The 25,594-nt window shown below is 42.0% G+C and overlaps 3 protein-coding genes across 3 annotated transcripts; 1 reads left to right on the top strand and 2 right to left on the bottom strand.

The window, feature by feature from the left end:
* Window positions 1-1,365: 1,365 nt before the first annotated feature.
* cxxc1b (CXXC finger protein 1b) lies at window positions 1,366-6,404 on the bottom strand. Its single transcript, XM_080462144.1, has 14 exons — window positions 6,237-6,404; window positions 5,292-5,407; window positions 5,099-5,199; window positions 4,874-5,010; window positions 4,566-4,721; window positions 4,236-4,382; window positions 4,043-4,150; window positions 3,774-3,952; window positions 2,785-2,992; window positions 2,580-2,690; window positions 2,438-2,487; window positions 2,252-2,348; window positions 2,021-2,173; window positions 1,366-1,878 (listed from the first exon to the last, which is right to left on the bottom strand). Exons 1-14 carry the CDS (start codon window positions 6,237-6,239, stop codon window positions 1,732-1,734), a joined length of 1,713 nt encoding a protein of 570 aa, XP_080318270.1. The 5' UTR covers window positions 6,240-6,404; the 3' UTR covers window positions 1,366-1,731.
* Window positions 6,405-8,465: 2,061 nt separating this feature from the next.
* On the top strand, window positions 8,466-9,879 carry LOC308108997 (myoD family inhibitor domain-containing protein 2; the record flags this gene model as incomplete). The annotated part of the gene is made up of 3 exons (XM_080462328.1): window positions 8,466-8,595; window positions 9,299-9,517; window positions 9,593-9,879. 3 exons carry the CDS (start codon window positions 8,466-8,468, stop codon window positions 9,877-9,879), a joined length of 636 nt encoding a protein of 211 aa, XP_080318454.1.
* An 83-nt stretch (window positions 9,880-9,962) lies between these two features.
* On the bottom strand, window positions 9,963-24,069 carry gnl3l (G protein nucleolar 3 like). The gene is made up of 22 exons (XM_080462145.1): window positions 23,980-24,069; window positions 23,842-23,885; window positions 23,156-23,242; window positions 22,948-23,064; window positions 22,787-22,870; window positions 22,560-22,695; window positions 22,363-22,466; window positions 22,102-22,246; window positions 21,840-21,927; window positions 20,269-20,446; window positions 19,420-19,562; window positions 19,195-19,331; window positions 18,902-19,068; window positions 18,633-18,808; window positions 14,903-15,125; window positions 14,588-14,812; window positions 14,010-14,105; window positions 13,281-13,392; window positions 13,134-13,190; window positions 12,867-12,942; window positions 12,580-12,727; window positions 9,963-12,438 (listed from the first exon to the last, which is right to left on the bottom strand). The coding sequence occupies exons 1-22, from the start codon at window positions 23,990-23,992 to the stop codon at window positions 11,995-11,997; spliced, it is 3,000 nt and encodes a 999-aa protein (XP_080318271.1). The 5' UTR covers window positions 23,993-24,069; the 3' UTR covers window positions 9,963-11,994.
* Between the last annotated feature and the right edge of the window lie 1,525 nt (window positions 24,070-25,594).

Genomic DNA, 25,594 nt, shown 5'->3' with positions numbered 1-25,594 from the left:
GGTCACGGGAACGAAGAGTAGCAACAAGTCAAGATAAATCCGTCACGTTAGTGTTTACTCGAGAGCCTGAGCACTCCAATTACTTCAAACCTCCCAACCAGATAAAACTACTAAATTGATTTGGAGTGTAAGATTCCATTTTAAATCTGAGAGAGTAATGTGTTTTAATGCTCACCTTTGTTTCAGAATGACCATCAGTTTTCGTCAATAGTTAAGTCACTGAAGGCCGCCCCATTATCATTGCCATAATACACTACTACAGAACTTCTTATAGTCTATGTATTGAATATATGTACTTGCTTAAAATAATACTGATAGTCTCGTTCACACTTTAGCCGTCACGGCTGGAAAGAAAGCGAACCAGAATCCCAAACAAGCAAAAACGAAAGTGAGTGACTTCTCTTGTTCAATATCAAACCTCTTTGTTGATCCGCTTCTTCGCTTCCATTGAACTGTGCTGCGTTCACTGATCATCAGAAGAGAAAATTTAACAATAAAATGTTATTATATGGACGGTTGTGTTTTCTCATGGCAATCCGGGAAATGTTTTAAAAACATTGTTACCAAGCTGCACCAACTTATACATAGTATTTTGTATATCTTATTTTCTTATTCATTATATGCAACCCCAATGTTATTATGAATAGGGCTTTAATTCAAGAGGGACTTTAAAATAAAATGTTCCTAAAAAAAATGCTTTTATCGCAGTGCATTTATTCATACACAAAGTGTTGGGGAAGTTGACACTATCAGTTATATCAAGTCAATGCAGAAATGTCTAGCATCAGAAATTTGCCTGGAAAAGGAACTTTTGATCTAAGGTGTGAAAACTATGACCTAAAATTCACCCACCAGAAGGCCTATTCTGTCCCGACAGATGACTTTGCAACTTATAAAAAAAGTTGACTGTATAGTTTTTGTACTAGTAGTGAACGTAACAAGCCAGACTCATTGCTATTAAAGTGGCATTTGCATTGAAGCCACACAGAAGACTACAGGAATCATGTGCCCTGAAGAGAAAACAGAGGCAGATCAAATTCTAGGTCTGTTAGCACATTTGGAGATGTAAATTCTACTTTAAGTCAAGTAAATCATAGATGCAACGCCAGCGTTTTTTGGACATTTCAAATTTTTTTGCCCCAGGAGGAATCGTGAGAAGTAACATTCAAATTTGTAAATATAGTTCATAAACATAGCATGACACAAAATATAGCACAATCATTTTGCTGGTCCAGTACATTCTCGATAAAATCCAAGTTTGAAATTCCTCCTTTAAATCTGTGATTTGTCTTGATAACAATATGCTACAAATAATTTTACCAAACCTCATTCTATATGAAATCATTACTTCTAATGACGCTTGTTGTGAGTTTTCTTTATGATTCATCAAGAGTTTGATGGACAATTAAAAAAAAAAAACACGTTAGGCTGCATTATCAAATTATACAAAAAATGTATTGCAATTCTAGGAGGGGGGAAAAAAAAAACAACATACACACAAAAAGCTGATGATGTTGTGAACTGTTTATTCTAAGTGATCATACCAAAACCGGCAGTTTCCAATCAGCAGCAGCCGATCACCACTTTCCAGAAAATATATATATATATACACACACACACACACATTATCATCACACTTGTTAAAATATTTGTCTGCTTAGAAACAGTTTATCAAATTGACCGTTGTTCTATAGTTGTAAAAGCCCAGCCCTCGTCTACAGCTTTAACGGACTACCTATCCTTGTTGCTACGGAGATCGGTGGTCACAGGGTCGTGCTGAATAGTTTGGTGGAGCATCAGAGCGAGCAGGCCGGCTCTGTTGGTCATTGCAGTCCGGACGTTGCGCTCCTGCTCAAAAAGCTCGTCCAACTTGTACCACTGGGGGGGAAAAAAAGAAAAAAGACACCTGGTGAGCCTGAAGAGTTGATTCAATTCCTGTTTTCAATGAGATACTTTGAAATGGCACGGTAAAGAGTCAGACCAGAGCGTTAATAAGCCGCTGTGCTGAGGTTTGACTCACCACCCTGACTCGCTCCAAGTCCACCTCGGCCCTCCTCAGCTTCTCCCAGTTGTAATGTTTGTTGCACTTCCTCTTGGACACTCTGCAGTAGTCCCCAGTCAGCTCAAACACATTCTTCACCAGAGGGCATCCACACACCTCATCCACTGGGATCTGGACACCAAAATGTTTTTGATACGTTTGTGGACTTCCTGGTGTCGGTTTCCTCAGGACTTAAGATGGTTCACTGACCTTAGGATCTCTGGAATGTTCTGGACACAAAACCTGAAGCCTCTTGCAGTACGTTTTGCTTTGGGGGTTGTAAACGTCACAGAAAAGTCGAGTTGCCCTTCAAGAAAAGAAAAAAAAATAAGTGAGTGAAGCAGCTCATCTACAAAGAATTGCTTTAGAAATAACCTGAGCATTATATTCTCTCACCCCTCTATTCTCGTCGGGTACATGGACCCGAAGGAGGTCTGACTCTCGTACTGTGTGAGACACAAGAAGTGTCGGTGTTTTAGGTCGACAATTATTGATTTATTTTTTTGTGTGCAGCAACAGGACTGAAATAAATCGTCACCTTTGCGTAGCATCTCTCCATATGTCTCAGGGCCACTTTGGGGTTGACGGGATGACTGCAGGACACGCAGAAAATCTGCAGGTCGGTGTCCTCGCTGTCGCCTTCATTCACCTGCGAGAGAAGAGGCGTGTCCTCTGGCGTCAGCGCCTCTGATTGGAGTAACAAACCACAGTGAAGGAGCGCGTGCGGGCCACCTCCAGCTCACCTCCTCGTCCTGCTGCACCGCCTGCTGCTTGGCCTTGGCGATGATTCCCTCCAGCTCGTGGAAGCGCCGCTCCATCTCGGTGAGGCGCATGCGGGCGTTGTGCTGCTCCCGCCGGATGCGCTCCAGCTGCTTCTTGCCGTGCTCCTCGGCGATGCAGGGACTCTGCTGCCACTGCTGGATGCGCTGAGGGAGGATCTCATAGATGCGGCTGTGGATCGACAGGCAGACATGCCAGCGTGAGCGAGGTCAGTGCTTTCCTTCTCTTGAGGATTTGGTAGCGTTCGTCACATATCAAGATTCACTAAAAACACATTAAAGCCAACAGCCGCTGCTTACATAATTTTAAACAATAAAAGTTGACACTTTTGATGTTAGATCTTTAGTATTTCTTACACAACTGGTACAAGTTGGCCAAATATGAGCAAACCGTCATTTCATTAAAGCAAATGAGTGAGAAAATATGCTCCACATAATCCTCTAAGAGAGGCAGACAGCGAAGGCTGTGATTGGTCCACACATCACTAATTTTGCACGGATGCTGCCAAGACGAGTTAAAAATACCAATTTATGTTTCTGTTTTGGCAAATTCTGAAGCTTCGATCAGCAGTGTGCTGAACCTTCCCCTTACTGTAAATCACTGTGTCCACATGTCTGCAAATATTTCATGAAGAGATGGATGTTGATGTGGAAAAACACTTCAATTTTGTTTATTTACTTTTTTAAGATTGCAGTGTGTACTGTCACAATCTTAAGGAGAGCTGATTTATTAATGGATTGGACACCAAATTCAATATATTTGCAGCTTAATCTAATCACTTCCAATATTGCAAAGTCATTGATTGCACAATACTCAGTAGGGTTAAAAAAACCTTACAGCACATTCACCGATGTCTTCCTTTGATGATACTTTCAATCAACTCACGATGGGGAGCGCTAAATCTTATCAAATCTGTTTGCTGTTGAATAAAAGATGAAAAGTTGAGTCTCACTTGGCAGCCAACTTCATGCCACAGTCCTCGGAGCAGTACTTGGAGCTGGGCCTCGACGCTTTCACGCAGTTCGGCCCGAGGCACTGACGCTGTCCCGAGTTATCTCGAAATTCGCCCCTCTCGCTGTGTCTGCTTCGGTCTTTGTGCTTCTGCTTCTGCTTGTGGCGGCGCGACTCCTTCTGCGAGAGTTTGAGCAGAACGGACGCGTTACTGACATTTATGATCTCGACAGTTGATGCTGAAAGTTTCTGGGAAGGAAAGCGTCTTACTTTCTTGTCAAACTTCTTCTCCCGCCGCTTGACGTGCTTCACCTTGATAGCTTTCTTACGCGGGGCGGGACTGAAAGGCATCTCGTCATCGTCGTCGGTGGCCCACGCCTGGGATTACACGGTTATTGACGATGTAAATCCGTGATCAAGTGTTTCTCTATAGGTCAAAATGCATTGATGTGTGGTTCTCTACCATGTTGTCGTCTAGTCCTGCTGCCCTGTACTGCTGGAAGAGCTCGGCTTCGCTGTCATAGTCCTCCGAGTATCGCCTCCGTCTGTGGTGGGAATTCTCCCTCCTTTCTCTCAGAGACATCTCCTCCTCTTTCACACGCAGCATTTTCTGCATGAAAACAAAGGTCAGACATTTTGCACGTTTGATGATGCCGCCATTAAGAAATGCACAGTTAGCAGAAATTACAAGCATTGAGCTTTTTTTAAGCTTCTGTGATTTAAATCCAACATTTTGTCTCTTGGTATCTTTTCTTACCATATAAAGAATACATAGAGGGATAGAATGGCTCACCCTTGCTCGAACTTCGCATTGCCTGAACCTGCACTTCTGTCTGATTTTGTTCGGGCCTCCAAACTTCTTCATGTCTTTACAGAAGTCACACTGCGCACAGTCCTCCGTCCTCAAGCAGGGCTCACATTCTCCGCACATGCGGACCGAACGCTTCACCTTAAAAGACATCAAACACTCAGTCAGTTCATCTGTGAATCGATAAGAACAGGTTAACTGAACAACTTTGCAGTCGTTTGTGATTTACTGCAAGTGACCTTGCTCTGTAAAACACAGACTTTTTAAATCTGCATTCATTTCCTCTAACTTACTTTCGATCCACGCCGTCTCTCACTCCTGTAGTCCGGGGTACTCGGTGTGCTGTACTGTCTCTCATTTTTGTCTGAGTCGACGTCTCGATCGCGGGGTTTCTTGGATCTATACTTCACTTCCAGCGAGGAGTTTTTATCTGATGACCACAAAGAGACACGTTTCGCCTTAATCAATCACGTCACTGAACAAGGGCCCACAATGAGAAACAAAGAATTCCTACCAACCTCTGCATCTCATGCAGTACCACTCCCGGATTGCCTTTGCCATCTTCTCAGTGATGCTGATGCAGTGGCCGTGGAACCACTCGTTGCAATTGTCACAGCCACTGTAATTGAGAAACGAATCAACAAGCAATTCAAGACAAACACAAATTTAAAAACTAAACGGCTGAAACCACAACCGGCAATATGAGCTTACATCATGAAGCAGTTGATGTCTGGTTTCCGACAAATACAGTAAAGTGGCGCATTCTCCCCCTCCATACCGCTGGCCTCAGGACCTGGTAGAGGGTCCACGTCGGACATTTCACTGTCCTGAAGAGAGCAACACACATCAGAAACTACATGTGTAACAGTAGAAAGAGAAAACAGGAGACTCAGATTGTTTTAAATACATCGCCCATGTTTTGTAAGTAACAACTTGCAATCGCCCTTTGTAGAGCTGCCTGCTTCAACAGAAAAACGGTAGCGTGTCCATAGTAATTACCGATTTGAGTGAAGCCATTCTGGAAGTTCAGTGATGTGAAATTAAAATTACTACAATCTTTAACAGTTTGACCCTGAGAGCAGCTTCAAACTGAACGCATGATTCCTCCAAGCCACAACAAAACTATATGGGTCCAATATGTGAAATCATAACAAATACAAGCAGTCACTATATTTCGCTGAATAATGAATACTACAGTTGGCGTTTGGCGATGAGGTTTCGTCTGGCCTAAGAGCAGTACAATGATGTAGTGGTTAGCATCCTGGATTCACAGTAAGACTGTCTCTGTGTGGAGTTTGCATGTTCTCCCGGTGTGAAGTTTCCTACCAAACAAAGACACATAAATGGTGACCTATCTTGTGTGTTTACACTCAAACCCTCACCACCACTGACACTACTGACACATCAACCCTCAGCACTACTGGCGGCATCCATTTATAAGAAGAGTTTCGCATTCCTCTCTGCAATAATAGAAATCCTCAGTTCCTGCGTGAATTCGTGTTATTTCCTTAGACTCGCTTCTCCTTCGCTCCGGATCAGACGATGATAGCACAGCTCGGAGCATCACAACACGCTCCTGTCGGATAACTGGGCCCAAATACATTAGCCAACTTTCTCATGTTTGACCGAAAAGAGCGCTATTTTCCTCGTACTTACCATTACGTCGGAGCCCGAAGTATTTGGTTCTTCTGTAAATAAACCTACAGCACAGCAGTAACGAATAAAAAGCCAAACAGGGATCTTTTAGTTCAGCGGCTAGCTCGAAGCTAAGATTTACGCGGATATAACTTCGCTTACGATCGGCGGAACTCGGCTGTTCTCGCCAGTGGTCTTCTTCGTTGGTGGCAGAATAACAGTTACCGCCACCTGCTGGCATTCTTCAACATTGTCTGTTTTCTCTTTCAGAAGAGAAAAGAAAACGTCTATAATATAAGACCATTACATGGAAATATAAGTAGACTTATATTTGCCAGTAATAAAATCCACACATTAGGCAATTTGATGATAATGCTATTATTTGCTCAGGCCTTTCATTAAACAATATATTTTGCTTACTTTATTTCCTCTATTTTCAAAATGAAGTTTTTGCTTTATTTATTATGCCTTTCTTGACTACTTGTTTTAATCTATTTAGAGTAAGATTATTAATTGCCTTGTTTTAAAGTTAAAGACAAAGACGCATATACAGAGAGAGAGGGAGAGGGAGAGGGAGAGGGAGAGAGGGGGAGAGGGAGAGGGGGAGAGAGAGAGAGAAAGAGAGAGAGAGAGAGAGAGAGAGAGAGAGAGAGAGAGAGAGAGAGAGAGAGAGAGAGAGAGAGAGAGAGAGAGAGAGAGAGAGAGAGAGAGAGAGAGACTGTAGTGTAATGCCTCCACCACTGCTTCCAGCTGACAGTTCACTTAATGATGTATCTGTGAATCTGTGAAACTGCAACTGCATCATGGATCGCCATGAAATGTAAGTACATATAATTCCTAAAAACCCTACATTTATTTCAAATTACAATTTCAAAGTACTTGATTTTGCAGGATTCTATAAATGACCAAATCCTAAAAAATATATCATGGGTTTTAGGATTGTGTTTATTAATATTAATATAATTCTTGATCAGATATAAAGTTGGCTCTTGTCACTGGGAGATTTTCTAACAGATTCAAATAAAATCCATGTCCTGTAAACTAAACTGTATAATCTAAGTGAAATTTTACCAAAATACCAGAGAAACTTAAAAAACAAAAGAAAAAAAACCAACAACAACAACAAAACCTCAGGACATTTCACTTAAGGTAAATATTACTTCAAAATATAATTGATTGATATTGGTAGATTGAATATTTCCCTTTCTTGTTGAGCTGTCATCCATGAGCCGCCTTTCCTCTACATTATAAATGTATCCAAAATGGAGATGAATAATAGATTAACTCCTGTGCAATTTCCAAGATGTCCACTCATCACTAACAGCCACAAAACCTCAGCTACAGATCCAAGTATCTCTGCAGTATCTACCTGCAGAGGTGGGAGGAGGACTGCCAATTAGTGCTGAAAAACTAGTGTGACATTGCAAAAAAAAAAAAAAAAGAACATTTAAAAGTAGCTATTGAAAGTATTCAAGTAAAATGTCCTTCTATTAAAAACACATCAGCACATTTTAAACTTTAGATGTATTATTGCATCACCCAAAGCAGTTATTTATCCATTTATGACATTTATTTTAAATGGAACTATTTATCATTATATGTGGTTTAGAGCATCTCGTACTGACCGAATAGATGAATTTGGAATTGGTCTTTGTTTGATGTGTCTGTAAATACGTATTTCTAATGTTTTATTTATGATTTTAGTTTTATTTGCTCATAGTTTTAAGTATTACTGAAGGGTACTGTTCACATTTGTCTGAAATGATCATTTTAAAACTTGCAATTGTTCATGTGCACAGTGAATATTGTCAAATATGGGGCCAACACACCAAACACATTGTGGTTAGAAGTCCTGCACAGGCACTACTTTACCTCACATCAACAGTTTTGAAGTTACGGGTAGAAATGTGGACGTTACCAAACTTGGTCATCTGCCCAACAAAGGGTTAAAGGTGTGACGTATATATCAGGTATACTGGACTTAAGTATCAGTAAAATTACACATTTGTTAAAAAAAAAAAAGAAAAGTCATAGAAATACAGTCCCCCAAGTAATATTAGTAATTCCTTTCTTCCATCCCCGTCTTACACATGACTTATCACTCATCTTAGCATTATTATCAAATAAGCCTTATTAGTTTAAAAAGAGGAAAACTTGTCATTCTTCCAGTACAAATTCAATGATCTCTCTATCTCTCTTATATTTATTCCAAGAGACTGAAGCAGACGGCACATCTCACTGGATGACACGATGGATGATAAACGGAACTCTGCAGACATGAGTGAAAAGGTGGACGACAGAAGTGACAACAAACCAGAGCTCTACGGTTCATTACCCGGAGCATCGAAGTCCACCCTCAACTCCAGCGCAGGTCAAACAGGTGCGTTCTCCAACAGCTCCAAATCTATCAAAATCAGTTCAAATAATCTGCCAGATTAGAACCTTGGTTGTCTATGTCAATCTCCTCATATTATATTTAGCTATTTGTACAAATAGGTTGAGGAGCCAAAAGAGAAACACCACAAACCTGTGGCCACAATCCAAGCCTTATGGGGGAGTGGGAGGTGGCCTCCAGGCTGGAGGAGTGGACGTGGTGCTCACTGCCTCCTGGAAATAAGATGGGTTAATGCAGGAAAAATGAATTTCACAAAGTCCAAGTTCAGCAAGAGGGTTTATAACATGATGACTGTAACTTTAGAATAATGCCGCTATCATAAAACTGTGGGCTGTTTCACAGAATGTTTCAGAAAATTCTAAATCAATCAAAAAGTTCCTCTCGAAATCCTCCGTATGTCAGAAAATAATAAGATATGTATACAAATTATACAAATTAAAAGGGAGTCTAAGTTAATCATCCAGCAGGTCAATGAATGAAACGATGTGTCTTTCAGGTTCTGCTGCTGAAGTCAGCAGTTTTTCTGAGCAGCTCTTCACTGAGGACACAGAATTATCTTCCTCTGATTTCTGCGTTCACCTTTTCCCACACACAACAACAACAACAGGTACACCGAAATACGACTCGTCCATTTGTTTACCCTTTAAAAGTATCACTTTTCTGAGTTGGATGTCTGTTCACTTCCAAGACATCGCTGGACGCAAAGCAAAGCGTGAAGGACAGACTGCGGCCGCGGTCTGTCTCCATCCTGCCGTTGAGAAGGACCAGCCGAGACCTCTGCTCGCTCTGCTGCAGCCGTCGGTGGAGACGCGCACCGTCCTTGAAGTGAGTCGGCCGTTCACATCCATCAGCAAGAGTCCGGAAAGCCTCAAAACCTCCAGAGTTCACAATGAGCCCGGAGGAGACGGTGAGAGCACTCAGCTCGCGAGTGTCCCTGCCTGACCTCCACCCTCTCACTCACTTCCTCTTCTTTCCACGCCAGACCTTTGTGCCGCCGTCCTCCTGGCCTGCCTCTTCTGCCAGCCTCTGGACTGTCTCCTGGCCACCATCAGAGGCTGCAACGGATGTCTGTGGTGGCTGTGCTCCTCGCTGTGCGGCTGCGAGCCCGGCGCGCTGCAGCCCGTCCTGGACGTCGCCCGCCACTGCGACGTCTGCGGGTGCCTGGGTCTGCGCTGCTTCACGTGCGACTGCCGGTTCTGCGACATCTGCCTGCAGGCCACCGAGTGCCTGGACCTGGCCATGGAAATCTCTCAGATGCTTCACCACTGAGCACGGCCGCGAACGACCAAACGAAGGATTCTTAAAGACACCGACGACCGAGAATCATTTTTATTTGTTAAAACCTTCTGGGATGCCAACTCGTAGGAACAAGATACGTACATTGGTTTTTTTTTTTAACAGTCAGTGTTAGCACTCAAAATGAACGTCGGGGTAAGACTCGTGGCTACAGGTACTTCACGTTATGGACGTGAGAAGGACACGGCGTTGAAGTGAAGGAGTGGAGAAGCTTTGAGCTTGAAAGTCTATCAGAGTCCAGAATGAATTGAGGAGGATTCCTGAAGTCACTCATCACTTTGCAATGAACAGGTGCTTATAGAAACATTACAACAGAATCCATGTAAACCCAGAGGTTTTAAATTAATCTTTGATAATTCGCTAAAAAAAAAAAAAAAAAAAAAAAAAAAAAAAACCCCAGGGTAAAACCATTTGACATGATGAAACATAATACTTTAAGATCATGGACTTTTGATTTGAATGACTTACTATGAAAAACAAAAAGCGAAGTGATTGAAATTATTGTGAAACAGAAATTTATACGGGAAAATTGAACTTTTCCATTGTATTCAATTTTTTTGGGGAGACGCACCTGTAAAACGGATGGGTTTCTTTTGGCCGCTGTAAACATTTGTCGTTTAACAAAAGAGGAAAAACAAATGTTACAGAAACTAAGAATATTCAGGTACTTTTGTCAAACACACATTCATTAACTGTACATAAGATTGTGTTAAAGCCCGACAAACTAAATGCCTCCCTAACGTTTGTGATTACTCAACAGAATAGTAATTGCATTGCAGTTTCCACTCAACAAACACGGTTATACATGATTAGACAGGTGAGAATAGTGGTCGTTTCTGGAGGTCAGGACTAGAAAAAAAAAAAAAACATTAATGCAAAATGTGATATATGATCGAAAAGAAAAACAAATCCTCGGAGATCATGCTTTCTGGAAGAGTCACTTTGTGAAAAGCAAAAAGGAGGCTACTGGACAACACGTATTAGTCATGGGGAGCGACCTACCACACGCTCCGGTATCAAAAAAGAAACAGGTCATGAACTACAGTACTAAAAGGATAAAATTGTTCTGCATTTCTCACACACTTGCATTTCCATTGACCAAGTGGATCTCTCAATGAAAAAGAGCTGATTTGTAATTTGTAGCTACTCTAGAAGAAATCCTGCTTTGGCTAACTAGCTGCAGCAGCGGAGGGGCGACGTCCCGCTGCTCGGAACTTTTTAGTTTTTCTTTTTTTCTTAAGAAACACATGCAACACGGGTGTTTTTCTGTCCGCCGTGTGTGAGATAGGCATAAGAACAGACACAAAAGCTTTCATAAAATGCATAGACTGCCATAAAATAAGGTGCAATGAAATTGCTCAAAATAAAATACTCTTATATACAATATGCAGTAAATATTTCACAATGTGCCAATTCACTTTACAAAGATCCCTTCTGTAGCTGCTGGTGAATCAACCCAACATGAATGAGCATGCTATTAAGAAACCCTGATTCCAGTCAGTAAAAGGGACAACAACAACAAAAAACAAACTGTATGTTGGCATCTCTTAATGTTTGTTATGCCGGTATTGTTGTAAAATAGAAACCTCACAGCTTTTTTTTCTTTTTTTTCCCGTACAAATATTTTAAGCATAATAATAAATTCAAGCAGACATCATATCCCTCTTAAATCTCTGATTTAATCTTAAAATCTATATAAGAATGTGTTATTCCTAAACACTAGGTCCATGCCCCTAATATATAGAATATTCCATTTGAATAAGATTGCATCTATAAGCCCAGATTAGACCATCTGAGCAGCTCCAAACAGGAACGAGAACAATTAAGTCTGTATGGCAAACATTTCCAGGAGAATACACTATCTTCTATAGCGGCATTACTTTTGTTCCTCACGGTAATCTTATTACTCTATGGATACACTCGTGAGTGTATTTGTGTTGTTTAAAGAGCGACTGCGACCTCCTGACGTTTGTGTCCACACACAGAAAGTCTGACCACACACACACACACACACACACACACACACACACACACACACACACACACACACACACAGACACACACAGACACACACAGACACACACTTCATCACAAGTCCTCGTCCATCTCAAGGCTGCTCCTGCGGCTGCTGCTTTTCGAGGCACCTGGTGACAGAGGGGAGAACAGCGGCTCGCCCACCCTGTCCGGGGACAGGGCGCACCCGTCGTCCATGAGAATGTCTCCCAGTCCCACGTCGGGATAAAGCCCCGAGGCGGAGGTTTCGTCAAGCTCGGCGAAGCTCAGGCTGCCCAGGTCCAGCGGACTGCTTAGGGTGACCCCTGCAGGGGAGTCTGAGGAGGGCGGGGACAGGAAGGAGGCCGGCAGAGGCTGCCCGATGGCCGCCAGGCTCAGGAGGCTCTGGGTGGTGGTTCCTCCCGCCTGGCCGGGCTGTGGAGCCGCCTGCTGCTGGAGCAGAGCGCCGTCAGAGCTGAAGCCTGCTGGGAGGCTGTTGGGGTTTGCGAGGCCATGGAGTCGCGCCTGCATCTCCAGTTCCTGAAGAAGAAAAAAAGGCCCGGAGAGAATACGTTCAGATCTGGCTTCAGTGGGACGAGCTGCAGCTCCAGTGGACTGCAGAAGTGGCCTGAATGTGTAGCGCTTGTTGTACAGACGGTACCAGGAGGAAAAAATGCTGACCTGAATGCGTAACATCATACTGTGGTTTGCCTGTTCCAGCTTTTTCTGCCGCATCTCAACGTCCTTGGCTCGCTGCTGCTCCTTCTGCAATTTCCTGATGTAGTCCACAGAAGCTTTGAGGATGGTGCCTTTATTCCAGCGCATCTCTCTGTCATCGAATCGACATTGGAAAACAAACAAAACATGTTTAACAACTTCAAAATCTTTCTGAATTACCAACACTATACATCTACTTCAATCGTTAGCGTGGATAAGAAGCAACACATTGAAATACTGGTTTAACTTACGGATCACTCGACTTGGGTATCAGAGTTCCCAACTCTTTAATACGATCATTGATGTTGAATCTTCGCCTCCTCTCAACTGCAGACAGCAAAGCAAAGACACATGCATTACCCACAACACCAACGGTCTTTAAATGAAAGGTGGAGTTGACAAGTGAGGACAAAAACAAAACGTACTTCTTTCTTTACAGACAAGCTGCAAGAATTAAGGGTTTTTGCCCCATTTGCCATTAATAGTCTGATGACAGTCTGATGACAGTCTGGACTTACTGAGGTTATGGTTGTCTTTCTTCTGCCTTTCTTTTAATAGTGCTTTGGTATCTGCATCTGAAATCCAGTTAAGATAATTTTATAGCGTGGAATGTTGGGAATTTGCTGAAAATGAGGGAGCTGATTACAAGAAGCAAGTTACTGTACCAGTAATTTCCCTTTTGATTTTTGGAAGATCAGCAGGACAGGAGTTGCTGACAGTGAGAGTAGGCGCTGCCATCCCAGGGCTATGGTAGACATCCAACAGATTTCCTGGGAGCTAAGTAACAACAGTAGAGTTATAAATTGCCCCAAAACACTCTCTCATTACTACTCTAGTGCGGCTGGGTGTTTTTTTTTTGGAGTGTCAGAGAAACGCTGATACAACTAACTGTGCCTAGAGACAAATATTAGAAAAAATGCTTTATACCGCTCAAGGAAAAGACATAAGATCTATTACCTTCTCCAAAATATAGGAATATAGGTTTACCTCGCTCTCTTTCTTTTCTTCCAAAAGCATCACCATAATCCTCATTTTCTGTTTTGAAGCCGAATTTTGGAAAGCTCTTATCGAGCCCACAGATATGCTGTTCTGTTCTTTTAATGAGCGCGATCCACTTTGTTTCACTTCTCCTTGTCGTGTGTCCTCTCATGGCTTCACCCCGCCCAGCCCGCACGTTCGTGACGAATAGCAACTGAGTGCCAGAAGTGTATATTTACTACAAGCAACTTCAGAGTTCCACACATAAACGAGACCGTCCATTCACAGAAAAAACCCTTGAAGCACAATACGCAAGTGTGTGACGGCGCTGCACCGACGACCACGCGGCTTCCAACTCTGCAGGAAACTTCAAGAACGAATCTTTCACAGTTGAATAGTCACACTCTTCTTCATACCGTGCTCGGCAGCTGTAGACCTGAGTCAATCAGTGTTATAATGTCATCATTGAAGCTGGATTCGAGGCTTATGATGTCATCAATCACGTCGTCAATCTGGAGAGAGCAGTTAGGACAAAACACTCAGAGTAGGTATTGTAATAGTAGTGAGTACTGTGTGTATACACTGTGTTCTGTAGCCTAAAGCCATCCACATACTAACACCAACCATTTAACTCGGTGTAGGAGCTCTGAAGAGGCCTGATTTCAAAGAGGGAGAGGACAAGTGCACTACAGGCATGCTTAAACTGTAAGTGCAGTATTTAACATCCTATTGTGACAACAGGCCAGTGAGCATACAATGAAAAAAGGCATGCATCATCAGAGTGGGACCTTCGGGAACATCATTACAGAACCAGCACAATGTAATTAAGCAAGAAGTGAGCAGAAGTCTAGACTTTAACTTCCTCAAAAAGGCCCTGTACATTGAAGAAGAGCAACCGTTAATCAGGTTGTGTAATCTGCTGCCATCAGCAAAAGAAAAAAACCCACACACAAGACAATAAACCACAAGAATCAAAGCAGGAATTTCCACATACTTCCTCCTTGTTGGAGCCAATGTTCAGCAGAGCCATGGGACTGTTCGGGGCGCTGCTGGCAGTCAGGGCCACTTCAGGAGCTGAACTGGACTGTGGCACTGGGGACACGCCCAAGGTCTGAGTGACCGCCCCATTCCCCAACGTGGTGGAGAGGTACTGCTTCACCTGCTGCCTCTGGGCCTGCCGGATGTGGTACTCAGTGGGGTTCTCCAAGTGAGTCTGCACCTGATCATGTAAACAGCCGTTAGGAGACTTTGGGGTAAGTCACAACAAATGAAGAGCGGGTGCGATAAATGCTCAAACGGCCAATCTTACCTTCAGTACCTCAACTGGCACCTGTGCTGGCGGTGGGCGGGCAGCATTTGGAGGCAGAGTGACTGAGATAGCTGGAGTGGAGTCAGAGGCCCGGAGCTGAGAGGCAGAGGCCTGCCGCTGGGCCTCGCGCCTCTCCTGCTCCTGGGCTTGTTCTCGCATCAGCTGCTGCCGCAGCAGCACGCGAGACGACATGGCTGAGGCAGGTCCAAATGTAGGGCTGGAGCTGGAAAACACAGGCAAGAAGCATCGCAACCATCAGAACCATCCGAAAAAATCTCACTTAAACTCTTTATCTCTTAAACAGATGCTCAACGAGCAGTAATTTGAAATGATTCATAAAGTGTTAAAGTAATACACTTGTTGTATCACATGCAACTGTGCAAATTAAAAATCAAAACATTCCATGAGCTCAAAGAGCACACAGTGTTTGACAATAGGGAAAATGATAAAAAATCAAAAAACATTACTCAGCTTGAGAAGTCAGTTAAACCTGCTTTCATGTAGTCTTGGTGCCATCTCGAAAAATATCTGTATAAACAGTCCACAACCTTCCTATTTATACAAGTGACAATGTGGTGTGTCGGGATTGTGTCGTGACTCTAAATTGCCCCTAGTTGTGAATGTGATTTGTGTCACAGTCTGTCTCTCTGTGTTTGTCCCGTCTTTCACGGGTGTATCCTCCTCCTTCTCCATATTGATCTGGGATCAGTACCCGAACTCCACAACCCTCAGCTGAACGAAGTGGTATAGAATAACCATTTCTTCATCTTCTGTACTATTTAATTCTGTGGAGGGTCGAGGGTTAGGGTTAGCCAATCCCAGTTTACTATGGGCGAGAGCAAGATACATCTGGACGGGTCACCAGTCCATCACAGAGAGTCAAACAACCACACACTCACACCTCGGGGTAATTTAGTGTCACCAATTCACCTCACATGCATGTTTTTGTATCGTGGGCAAAAACCAGTAAAGAACATGGGTGGACAGACCTTAATACCTGTTTTTAAATGATCAGAATATCATTTTGAGGAGATTTGATACTGAATTCACAAACTTACTCACAAAATATTTAGCGAATCTTCACAACCTAAAACTCTTTATCTCTTGATCATTCAATATGTAAGGCTCCTCCACTCATCCAAGCCAATCCAAGTCAACACTTATCTGTGGCCCATTGCTGTGCTTCTAAAAAAAGAAAATAACCAAAGAAATGCACATGCAGCAGAAATCTGCCCCTTCAAGATTTAAAGACATTCTTAACATGGCAAAATTAAGACCACAACATTACAATGACCCAGTGGCCTGTGTGGGGAAAAAAACCCCAATGATGACTTCAATGTCAATAAAACCATCAACATCAGTGCACCCAATCTGAAGTAAACAACAGATTTCCCATAGAAATAGCGTTGCATAGGTGATAATGCTGGTAAAAGGGCAACTGGCTAGAATCTATTGTCATTGATTGTCCACTCGCTTTTAGTCGTGATGGCATGGGACTCATCAAAGCTTCTAAAGAGGTGGTCAGAAAGTATAAGGTCGTCATCTTCCTGAAATACTTTTACTGGTACACCATTTTCACATGCTTTGATTTACTTCAATTACAGCCCATCTATCCCACCAAACCTGTGCAGGGACCTGGGATGTAGCGCTACACCCTCGGGGTTGCAGCACTGGGTCACTACACGTTGCCTCCCCGCTTGTGGTTTCTTACGTAACATGGTGGGACTCGCTGTGTCTGCGGTGCAATCACATTCCAGACTTTGCACACCACATTCTGGGTGAAATCAATGGGTGTACTGTCTCCACTCTCAACGATCACACAGCTCCACGGCTGAAAACACGTTGTAACAGGCTGAGCATGTGTCTGGTCGTTACACCGACTTACGGGACAGTTACGTAAAAAAAAAACGAAAGATCCGCTCAAGTGCTCGTTTCATCAGACTACACCGACACTGCGTTACTATTTTGCAGTCTCGTTGATGTTCCAGTCTTTGACCACTTCTACTGCCACTTTGGCGAGTTGCTGGCTCACTTTTCGCAATCTCTATTTTGAGCGAGCGTCATGAGTTAGCGATCAGAGTTCAGCTGACAGCTCGGTGTTGCTAACGGGCCCTCATCAACAAACACCTGGCTAACACCTGGCGTGACACCGAAAGTGGCTTTAAAACAGCGGAACGACAGCCAGCCATACCGCTGGTTTTGGTGGAGACAGTTTTTCTTCAGTAGGACAGAAAGACAGAGCCTCGGCAAAGCGAAAATAGGAAGTTGCAGCTGAGCTAACTAGCGAGCCGCCACCGTCAGTTACCCAACAAGCTAATGCTACGTAGCCACACAGCTTATTTCAGACAAGAATACCTACAATGGAGGGTGGAGTGTTTCACATAATCATAGTCAAGAATCCCCGGAGTCCTCCGTTTTCTTTGCCATTTCGTCAGGTGGATGAATACAGACTCGACGGTCCCTCGCTTCTCCACTTCACACTGTTATTTACCTCGAGCCGACGGGATGAGGTCATCAGAAGCACGTTACCCGGAACTTGACAGCGCTGTTGAAGTGACGCGTCAATGCGCCCGCCATATTGGTCCGGGCAAAACTGACGTTTTCTTAGTTCTGTCATACTGAGAGCCAATAGAAAATCAGTAAAGTATCAGTAAGTTGAAAAAAAAGATGAAGTATCCTTTTTTTACGATTTCCCCAAAAAGAAAGAAAGCAAACCATTGACAAACTAAAACTAGTCAGAACTCTGCAGCACTTAACAGAACTAAAACGGAATATATTATATTTGCTTTAGCAGCACCACAATAGCTACCTTGCTGTTGAAGACCAAATAACTCAATAGCCTTGTTTCCACTGCGCAGTATATGGTATGTTATGGTACTTTACAGGACGGGTTTTCGTACGTTTTCACTGACAAAAATTGTGGGTGGTACCTAAAGTACTGTACCCAAATTTGACCATATTCCATCATCCTTCCTTTGGGGTCCCCAGCACTACAGAACGGCTTCAATAAGGAGCAAAGCTCAACTGTCTGCCGATTGGCCAGTGATTTACGTCACTCTCGACAAGCCCACAATATTCAAATATCTAATCGGCTGTATAATTCCCGTTGTTTACATCCTCCACTTTTCGTACACTGGTTTCGTTAAATGTTTTTTTTTCCGGCCTTGGTCCTGAGACAGCCATGACTACTGTTGCATATTGACATCACATACTTGCATCGTTCACAACCCCACCTACATTTTAACAGCACTCTGACCGTGCGAAAGAGGTACACTTTGCTTTACCGTACCATTATGCTCTGTCCCGTCACATTCTGTGCAATGGAAACTAGGCTGAAGTATAGAACTACAGATTTACAGATAGAATGTGCTTTGTGTTTACGTCAACTACAATCTCAATTATATGTTAACAAAAACAAAACACAAAAACAAAACACAAACAACTTCAGTTTCCGACATTTATTATAACCAGAGGTCAGCTATGTAAATGAGAAGTCCATTGCAGCAGTAAGTGTGTCTGACAGTTTGGTGGCGATTTTGTCTGTAGAAGAAAGAAAAACAAGAGAATGCAGTTACCCACTTGTGTGAACCAACATGAGCACAATTACTGAGCACAACACCAAGTACACGTGTCCTTTCGGCATCAGGCTTGCTTTTTGCTAAATGAGTAACTTCTTTCTTGAACACTGAAAGATTACAGCTGTATTGGAATGATTAAAAAAAAGATATACAAACCAGCTCTTTTCTGTCGCTTCTTCCTTTTCTTGTTCGCGGCCAGGAGCGCCTGACCCTGATGTAGAGGATCCACAGCCAAGATGTCCTTCAGATTTGGGGCCTTTGGTGCAGCATCATTTGCTGGCAAATCATTCTTTTTATGTGATTTTATTTCCACAGTCATTGGTCCAAACTGTTTTAATTGAGACAAAACATCAGACATGATGGAATAAAATCAGTCAATGCTGAATGTAACCTGCCGATATTCAGTTGACGCGTTTCTCACCTCTGGATCCTGACCGTCCTCCATAGATTCGGTTTCTTCTTTGAATGCCGACTCTTCCACTGAGCCTCCTTCCATGTCCAGCTCACAGTGGAGGTCATCCAGACCACCTTGTGTCATGCCTGTGTTTTCCATGCAGAATCCCATCTGGACATCAGGACATGACGAGTCTGCAACAGCAGAAAAAAAACATTAGAACAGACATTCTTACAGTGTGGGAGCATACACACACACACACACACACACTTGCTGGGCCTAAAGCACATTGTAAAGTTCATCTGTAGGTCGTGAATTACCTGCGATGACCTCCTGATTTCCTTTTTCTAGCTCGTCCCAGTCAAAGGCTTTCCCCATTTCTGTAACAATCTCAGCACTGACGTGTGTGGGGAGGGTGTGCGTCTCGGGGGGGTGCGTGAAGTAGCTGATCCTTCCCCTAAACAACAACACATGGGGGTGATGAACACAATGCTGAGATTATAGCTTGATGGTCATTTCTAAAGGTTTTAATGACAGTCACTGACCCTGTCCAGTCCATTAGCACGCCTTTAGCTGCTTTGTCGGTGTCGGGCAGTCCTCCCTTTCGCAGTTTGCCTTGTCTTCGGGCGAGCAGGGCCAAGAACTCCGGAGCTGTGTGAAAGTCTGAGACGCTATAGTGCTCCATGATCTGTGCATGGTGCGCAAAAGAGGCATAAGTGTTGTGAGTCACAGAAACATTAACACAGTGGCTCTTAAAACCTTTTACAGCGTGTATCACCTGAGAAAATTTTAAGCTACATGTTAAGTACAAACTGAACATACAATGATGCAGGATTACAATTTTAACCACAGACATTTTACAAATATGAGGATTTTGCCAATCACAGCCACAAAGTACAAAGCAGCAGCATTATAAGGCACCGAAAAGTCAAAGGTGAAGCACCTCTTTCTCGCATGGAAACAGCAAGCAGCAGCATGAAGAATAACATCTGATTTTCATTCATTCACAGATAAATAAAATGTATCCCAAAAACATGCATCGGGGGTCCCTAAGCAATCCCTCGCCCCCCCCCCCCCAGCTCTCCCCAAGCGCTGCTCTGTGTGGCTGCTACCGATGGGTTAATTCGGGAAGGAATTTCCCTCTGGGGATTAATACAGTGCTATAAAATAAAGATAAAAATAAAAATAAATAAAATATCAGGCAGATAGATTATCTGTTTAAATCTCTATCTGTAGTTGTTTAAATAAATTTAATGTTTTCTATATTTCTACTCTCCAGTCTTCTACTCGTTATATTTTCAAATTACCTTCATTTCCAATCCTTACCACTAGGGGGAGCTTTGACACCACAGGTTCAGGATCAATTGTACAGTTGGAGAAGTTGCAGAACCAACCTGTGCCTTGTTGCACCTGCGGAGGATGGCCTCCACAGGTGGAAGTGGATCTACAAGCTGTTCAATTTTCACACAGTTACGCAGGATCATGGCCGCGTCCGTCGTAGATGTTGCCATGACGATACCGGGACAATCCAGCAGCTTGATGTGTTTGTCCAAGTGTACTTCCTGAAGACACCTAGAGGAAGATAAACCGATCAGCCATCAACCAGGTTAACTTTCACGTGGGACTGACTAAAATTAATTATTTAATCCAACTAAGATCGTGATTTTAACTGAAATAGGAAAAGTCTCTGTGACCATTCATCTGTGTGTATTTCAGCAAAGTTTCTGAACAGTGAATATTTATTAGTTTCTGGGAAAGTTGATTCAAAATTAGGTGAGTTTCGGCTTTGGGTGTCCAGGCAAGTTGGTACTGATCCAGACCGACGTTCCCCTTGGAAATTTGCCCACTACTTTTACTCTTGTTTACTATAAAAATACATCATTTATCCGTAACCTGCATAATATCCCCAATTTTGTTAATAATTATAATTCATCCTATTTGTTCTGATTATTTAATCCTACACTTTTTAGGTGAACTGTTGTGGTAATGGAAAGGTTTTTAGCATTTTACTAAATCCTGCAACATTTGTTCAATGAGATTATGTTTTTTTTAGGCATTGTTTAGATAATTTGATTGTTGCTGCTTTACTTGTGCAGGCACACATACAGTTGTCATTTAAATATGTTACATAAATTACTTATAATATATTATTTGATATACTTTAAAATATTTAGATTAATCTGAATTTTACAACTAAGTAATAGACATAAGAGTAATATAATCCAGTAATCTTGAATACTAAATAAACTGATCAAAAAGGCCGGATCAGTTGTTGGCTTGAAGCTCGTCTCCGTGCAGGAGGTGGCTGAGCAGAGAATGTTGGCATAATTGCTGACAATCACGGACAATGTCTCCCATCCACTGCATGAAACACTGGACAACCTGAAGAGCAGCTTCAGCCAGACTCATCCAGCCTCGCTGTCTAAAAGAAAGATGCAGGAAATCGTTCCTTCCTGGTGCCATCAGACTCTATAATCTAGCTTCTTCTGTCCGCCCGGATCCTCACTGAAGCACAATAATCTCTCCGCTGCAAAGTATGCATAAACCATTTTTATATGTCTGATTATATGTTATGTGTTCATACTTATATCTACACCCGCAGTGTTTAGTTTTATCATCATAAAATATTTTTATATATTTATTACTGCCTGTAGTTTCTAATGTGCTTTTATTGCATTATATTTGTATATGTGCTCTGTACCTGGCTGCTGTGACATTTTAATTTCTCTCCGGGGATGGATGGATGGACGTCTGTATTAAACTCAAACTCCAATTTCTAGATTTACTTCCAGTTCAAAGGTGCAGCATTTATGTAGATTCAGAGAATAAGTCTGAACTGAAGTCTTTGGGAGCCCCCTGGGAAGTTGCCCGATTTGACCAGGGGGTAATCCAGCTTTCAGGGAGGCACCGAGGACAACCAGCTCAAGCATGAGGAGATCGGGATCAACCTCCTGATGTCACTTACTTGGTCACACCGGGAGTGGCCCCGATGTTACATGCACGTGCACGTTTCAAGCTGTTGATCAAACTGCTCTTTCCCACGTTAGGAAAACCTAAAGAAAAGAGGGACATGATAAGAATTTGAATTACTTTGACAAAAAAAAAAAAAAAAAACTCCTGCTTTTAGCTTCCAAGTCTTAGTAATTGTGGTCTGCTTGTGTCCCGACGGGACTTAAATGTCACGTCTGAACCAGACTGAAGACATTCACTAGTGATGTGACACTTACCTACAACACCCACAGTGATGGCCGTCCTTATATCCAGGTTGCGGCAGTAGTTTCCCAGCAGCTTCATCAAACAGTCTGCTCCGATGCAAGCGCTGCTACTGAGCAGATCTGTGGTGGCTTGTGTCACCGGTACATTACTGCGTTTCTGTCCGTTGGATTAGACAAGAAAAGTGCTGTGTTGAGTTGAAATGCACAGTAAACAAACTCTAGTGTGTTTTTCATTCACATAATTTAACAGGTATCATATTGAGATTTACTCACCAAGTTCTTATTCTGTTGCTGAGTTGATGCTTTGAAAGCCACAGTGGGAAACTCATTTCTGAGATATTTTATCCACTTTTCAACGATTTCTTTTGCAACCAAATCTATAAACAATATAAAAACATGTAACATTTGATAAAATGGCAAAAATAATAAATAAATAGAAATGGACATTTTGACATTTTTAGGTTTCGTACCAATCTTATTAAGAACTAAAACGATCTTCTTATTCATTCCGCTTTGGATGACTGCCTGCTCTACCTGAGGACACCTGCAGCCCAGAGGGTCACGAGCGTCCAAAACTTCCAAAATGACATCCGAGGCCTCCACCACCTGAAGACATGATCAAAGTAGTGAATCAGGAAGAAGTCGGTGGCCGTTTGAGAAAAGACAAGAGTCGCTGTGTGACAGAGTAGCTATGCACCTTTTTAAATTCTCTGTAATAAGCCTTTCTTGAATTCTCATTTTCAAAGTTCACGTGCTTCTCCAAACTTTGCATCTCGGTCTCCTGTGAGCACAAAGAAGAAAACAGTTGTAACTCAATGAAGGAGAGTTCATCTGAGGCCTATGTAGGCTCATATTTACCCTCTGCTCAAACGCTCTTTGTCGCTGTAGGATGTCATTCTGAAAGCTTTGTAAATTCCTCCTCTTCATCAGCTCTCGATCTCTGGACAGCTTCTGCTTTTCCTGGAGATCCTGAAGCTAATCAAGAAAGTTGCAAATTGAGAGATTCTATTCAAACATAGAACCAATCAACACATTTCCCCCAAGACATGTCACAGACACCATTTACCCGTTGCCTCCGAATGTCTTCTGGTTTTCGTTGCACAGCTGAAGCCTTAGAGCTTCCATTAGCTTCTCCCTTCTGCCCATCTTTACTCTGCAGAATATGCAAGATAGTTCATTGTATTTTGTATATCAGTTTAAAATATTACACTTTACATTTCCATGAATTGAAAAGCAGTTGTGAAATTGCTCTGCTATATTTGTCTTCCATTCCAAGCACCAGAATCCAGGCCTACTCTAATCAAACTACCCTAAAGGTGGACTGGAGTACAAACACAGTCATCAGACAGCAGATCACAATTCTAGGTCATCTTCCAGAATTTAATTGTTCGTGTGTGCAGATGAGGGATTCCTGCTGGTGTTCTGACTGCTTCATACGTCTTAAATAAAGTTGCCTTGCATTTAACTAGAGAGCGATGCAATTCTCAGCAACCAAGCACATTTCGGCATAACACCGCGGAAGAAACCTGCGCGTGACCCGGATGGAGAGGTGACTTTTGTTTATAAATAGTTTCATCCAGGAGCTTCTAGCATCATGCTAATGATTAGCACTGTGGGTTTGCTTTGCCACATGTACACTTTCCAAGCTCTGCATGTGGTATTGCTGGAGTGATACTGTAGTACAGTGAATGTTTAATAACACCTTCAGCTTCGACATGAATCTACACATAACATCAGCCGTGTCGTTCTCACCTTAAACTTTCCCAACAAGCCGAGGCGTTTGGCGCGTTTCTGCTCTGTAAAAAACAACAAAAAGGTTGTTTTAAATCAATCCTACACATCGATTACGAATGTAATCAATGGGGTGAGATAGAAGCAGTTAATACGTACTAGTTTTGGACATCTTCGCCAGTCTGCATGGAATTCACGTGTCAGCAGAGAAGGCGGCCATTACGTGACGTCATCACCCATATCCGGATTGTCACAATGAAAGCGCGTGCTCAAAAAAAAACTAAAACTTTTTTTTTTTTTATTTAATAAATGAATTCAAAGCGCGAACTCATGAAAAATAATAATGAAAGGACACGGATTTTTTGGGGTGAATTAAAAAACAGACAAAATGACCACGATGAGAATGCATTCAAAAAAAAGATTACATTGAAAAAATAAACGCACTCAAACATTTTTAATTAAATACAAAAAAGTAATAATGAAAGTGCGAGCTCAAAAAACTAACTATAAATAATAATAGTAGCGTGTGCTCCCAAAAAACAAACTATAAATAAAACAAAACAAATGAAAGCTGATACTCTTCATTGCAATTCCTGAATGAGTTGGTAGCTGCTTTATTGCTTATACAATATTGTCTGGATGATGGATTTTGTGATTGAGTCAGGTCTTACTTATGAATACACTACTTCTGTTTGGTAAAGAGTTTATTGAGTAATAAACAAGCGATTTGCACGATTTTTTGAGGTTTTTTCATACAGTTCAACATAGTGATTTTTTAATTTAAGTAAACAAAATTTTTTCAACGTTTAGGAATAGTATGATGCCTTTTAGCCATCATACTATGTGAGGAAATAATTAATTTAAAAAAATAGTGAATTGAATAGAATCTCTCCATTATGTCGTGACATCCCAACACATTCTGGTACATAAGTATGGTGCATAAGATGTAAACACACACACACACAAACACAAATTTCCAAGATATTTGTAATTTTACATTGCTTCATGCCCTCTAACTCCCTTCTCTACCATTAATCCCCTAACTTTATTAGTAGCTTCATCATGCACTTTTTTATTGTGATATGCTGCTGGCACCTATAAAACTATTTTATAATTACTATAAATATTTTCATTTGGAGCTTTCGATATGTTGCCATTTAAAATTGCTTTACATTTGAATAGATTGGGTGTTACACTACAATACACCACAATACAGTTTGGTAAAATGAAAGAAAGGTTACAAGAGGCAGTAAAGGAAATATTAAAGGATGCAATCAACTACAAACTTTTAAACTTGCTTTGTCGAAATAAGTCTTGATATAGTCAATGCAAACCACTCTCATAAAATCGTCGCATTGTATGATATAAAGCCCAAAGTTTGGCCCTGTGGCTGCCCTTCTTACGCTCTTAGTGCAAGCCAGAAATGTTTTTCAGGGATTATTACTTTCTTGTTTTTTTTTTCTTTGCTTGCCCCTCCTTTACTTATTCAGAAATGATATTTTAAAACTCAACATTCAAAAGCAAATTTCTATGTAAGATGTACGGAAAGGGTGGAGCACTCTTTGAACTGGAATTCATTAAACATGAAAGACTGATGCATGATAAACTGGATGATGAATTATTTTTTTGTGTTATTTACCAAGGAGTTTTCAATAGCTGCTCTATTATCTAGTTGTTTTTGTCTCCATATGTTTTCTAAAAAAAAAAGAACTAGATGGCAATCTCTTTGCATTTTCACTGCAACAACAGTGAAATGTATTTTTGAAATAATACT

Source organism: Lipophrys pholis (genome assembly GCF_963383615.2).
Source record: "Lipophrys pholis genome assembly, chromosome: 4".
NCBI classification, from domain to species: Eukaryota; Metazoa; Chordata; class Actinopteri; order Blenniiformes; family Blenniidae; genus Lipophrys; species Lipophrys pholis.
This window is presented reverse-complemented; position numbering and strand designations above follow the sequence as displayed.

Excerpts from the sequence above, each read along its gene's own strand:
- cxxc1b (XM_080462144.1), bottom strand. Across the intron at positions 4,722-4,873 it reads AGAGACGGCGTGGATCGAAA|GTGAAGCGTTCGGTCCGCAT; the intron begins GTAAGTTAGAGG and ends ATGTCTTTTAAG. Across the intron at positions 3,953-4,042 it reads AGAAGAAGTTTGACAAGAAA|AAGGAGTCGCGCCGCCACAA; the intron begins GTAAGACGCTTT and ends AAACTCTCGCAG.
- gnl3l (XM_080462145.1), bottom strand. Across the intron at positions 22,871-22,947 it reads AAAGAGCGTTTGAGCAGAGG|GAGACCGAGATGCAAAGTTT; the intron begins GTAAATATGAGC and ends TTGTGCTCACAG. Across the intron at positions 18,809-18,901 it reads AGGACGGTCAGGATCCAGAG|TTTGGACCAATGACTGTGGA; the intron begins GTGAGAAACGCG and ends CAATTAAAACAG.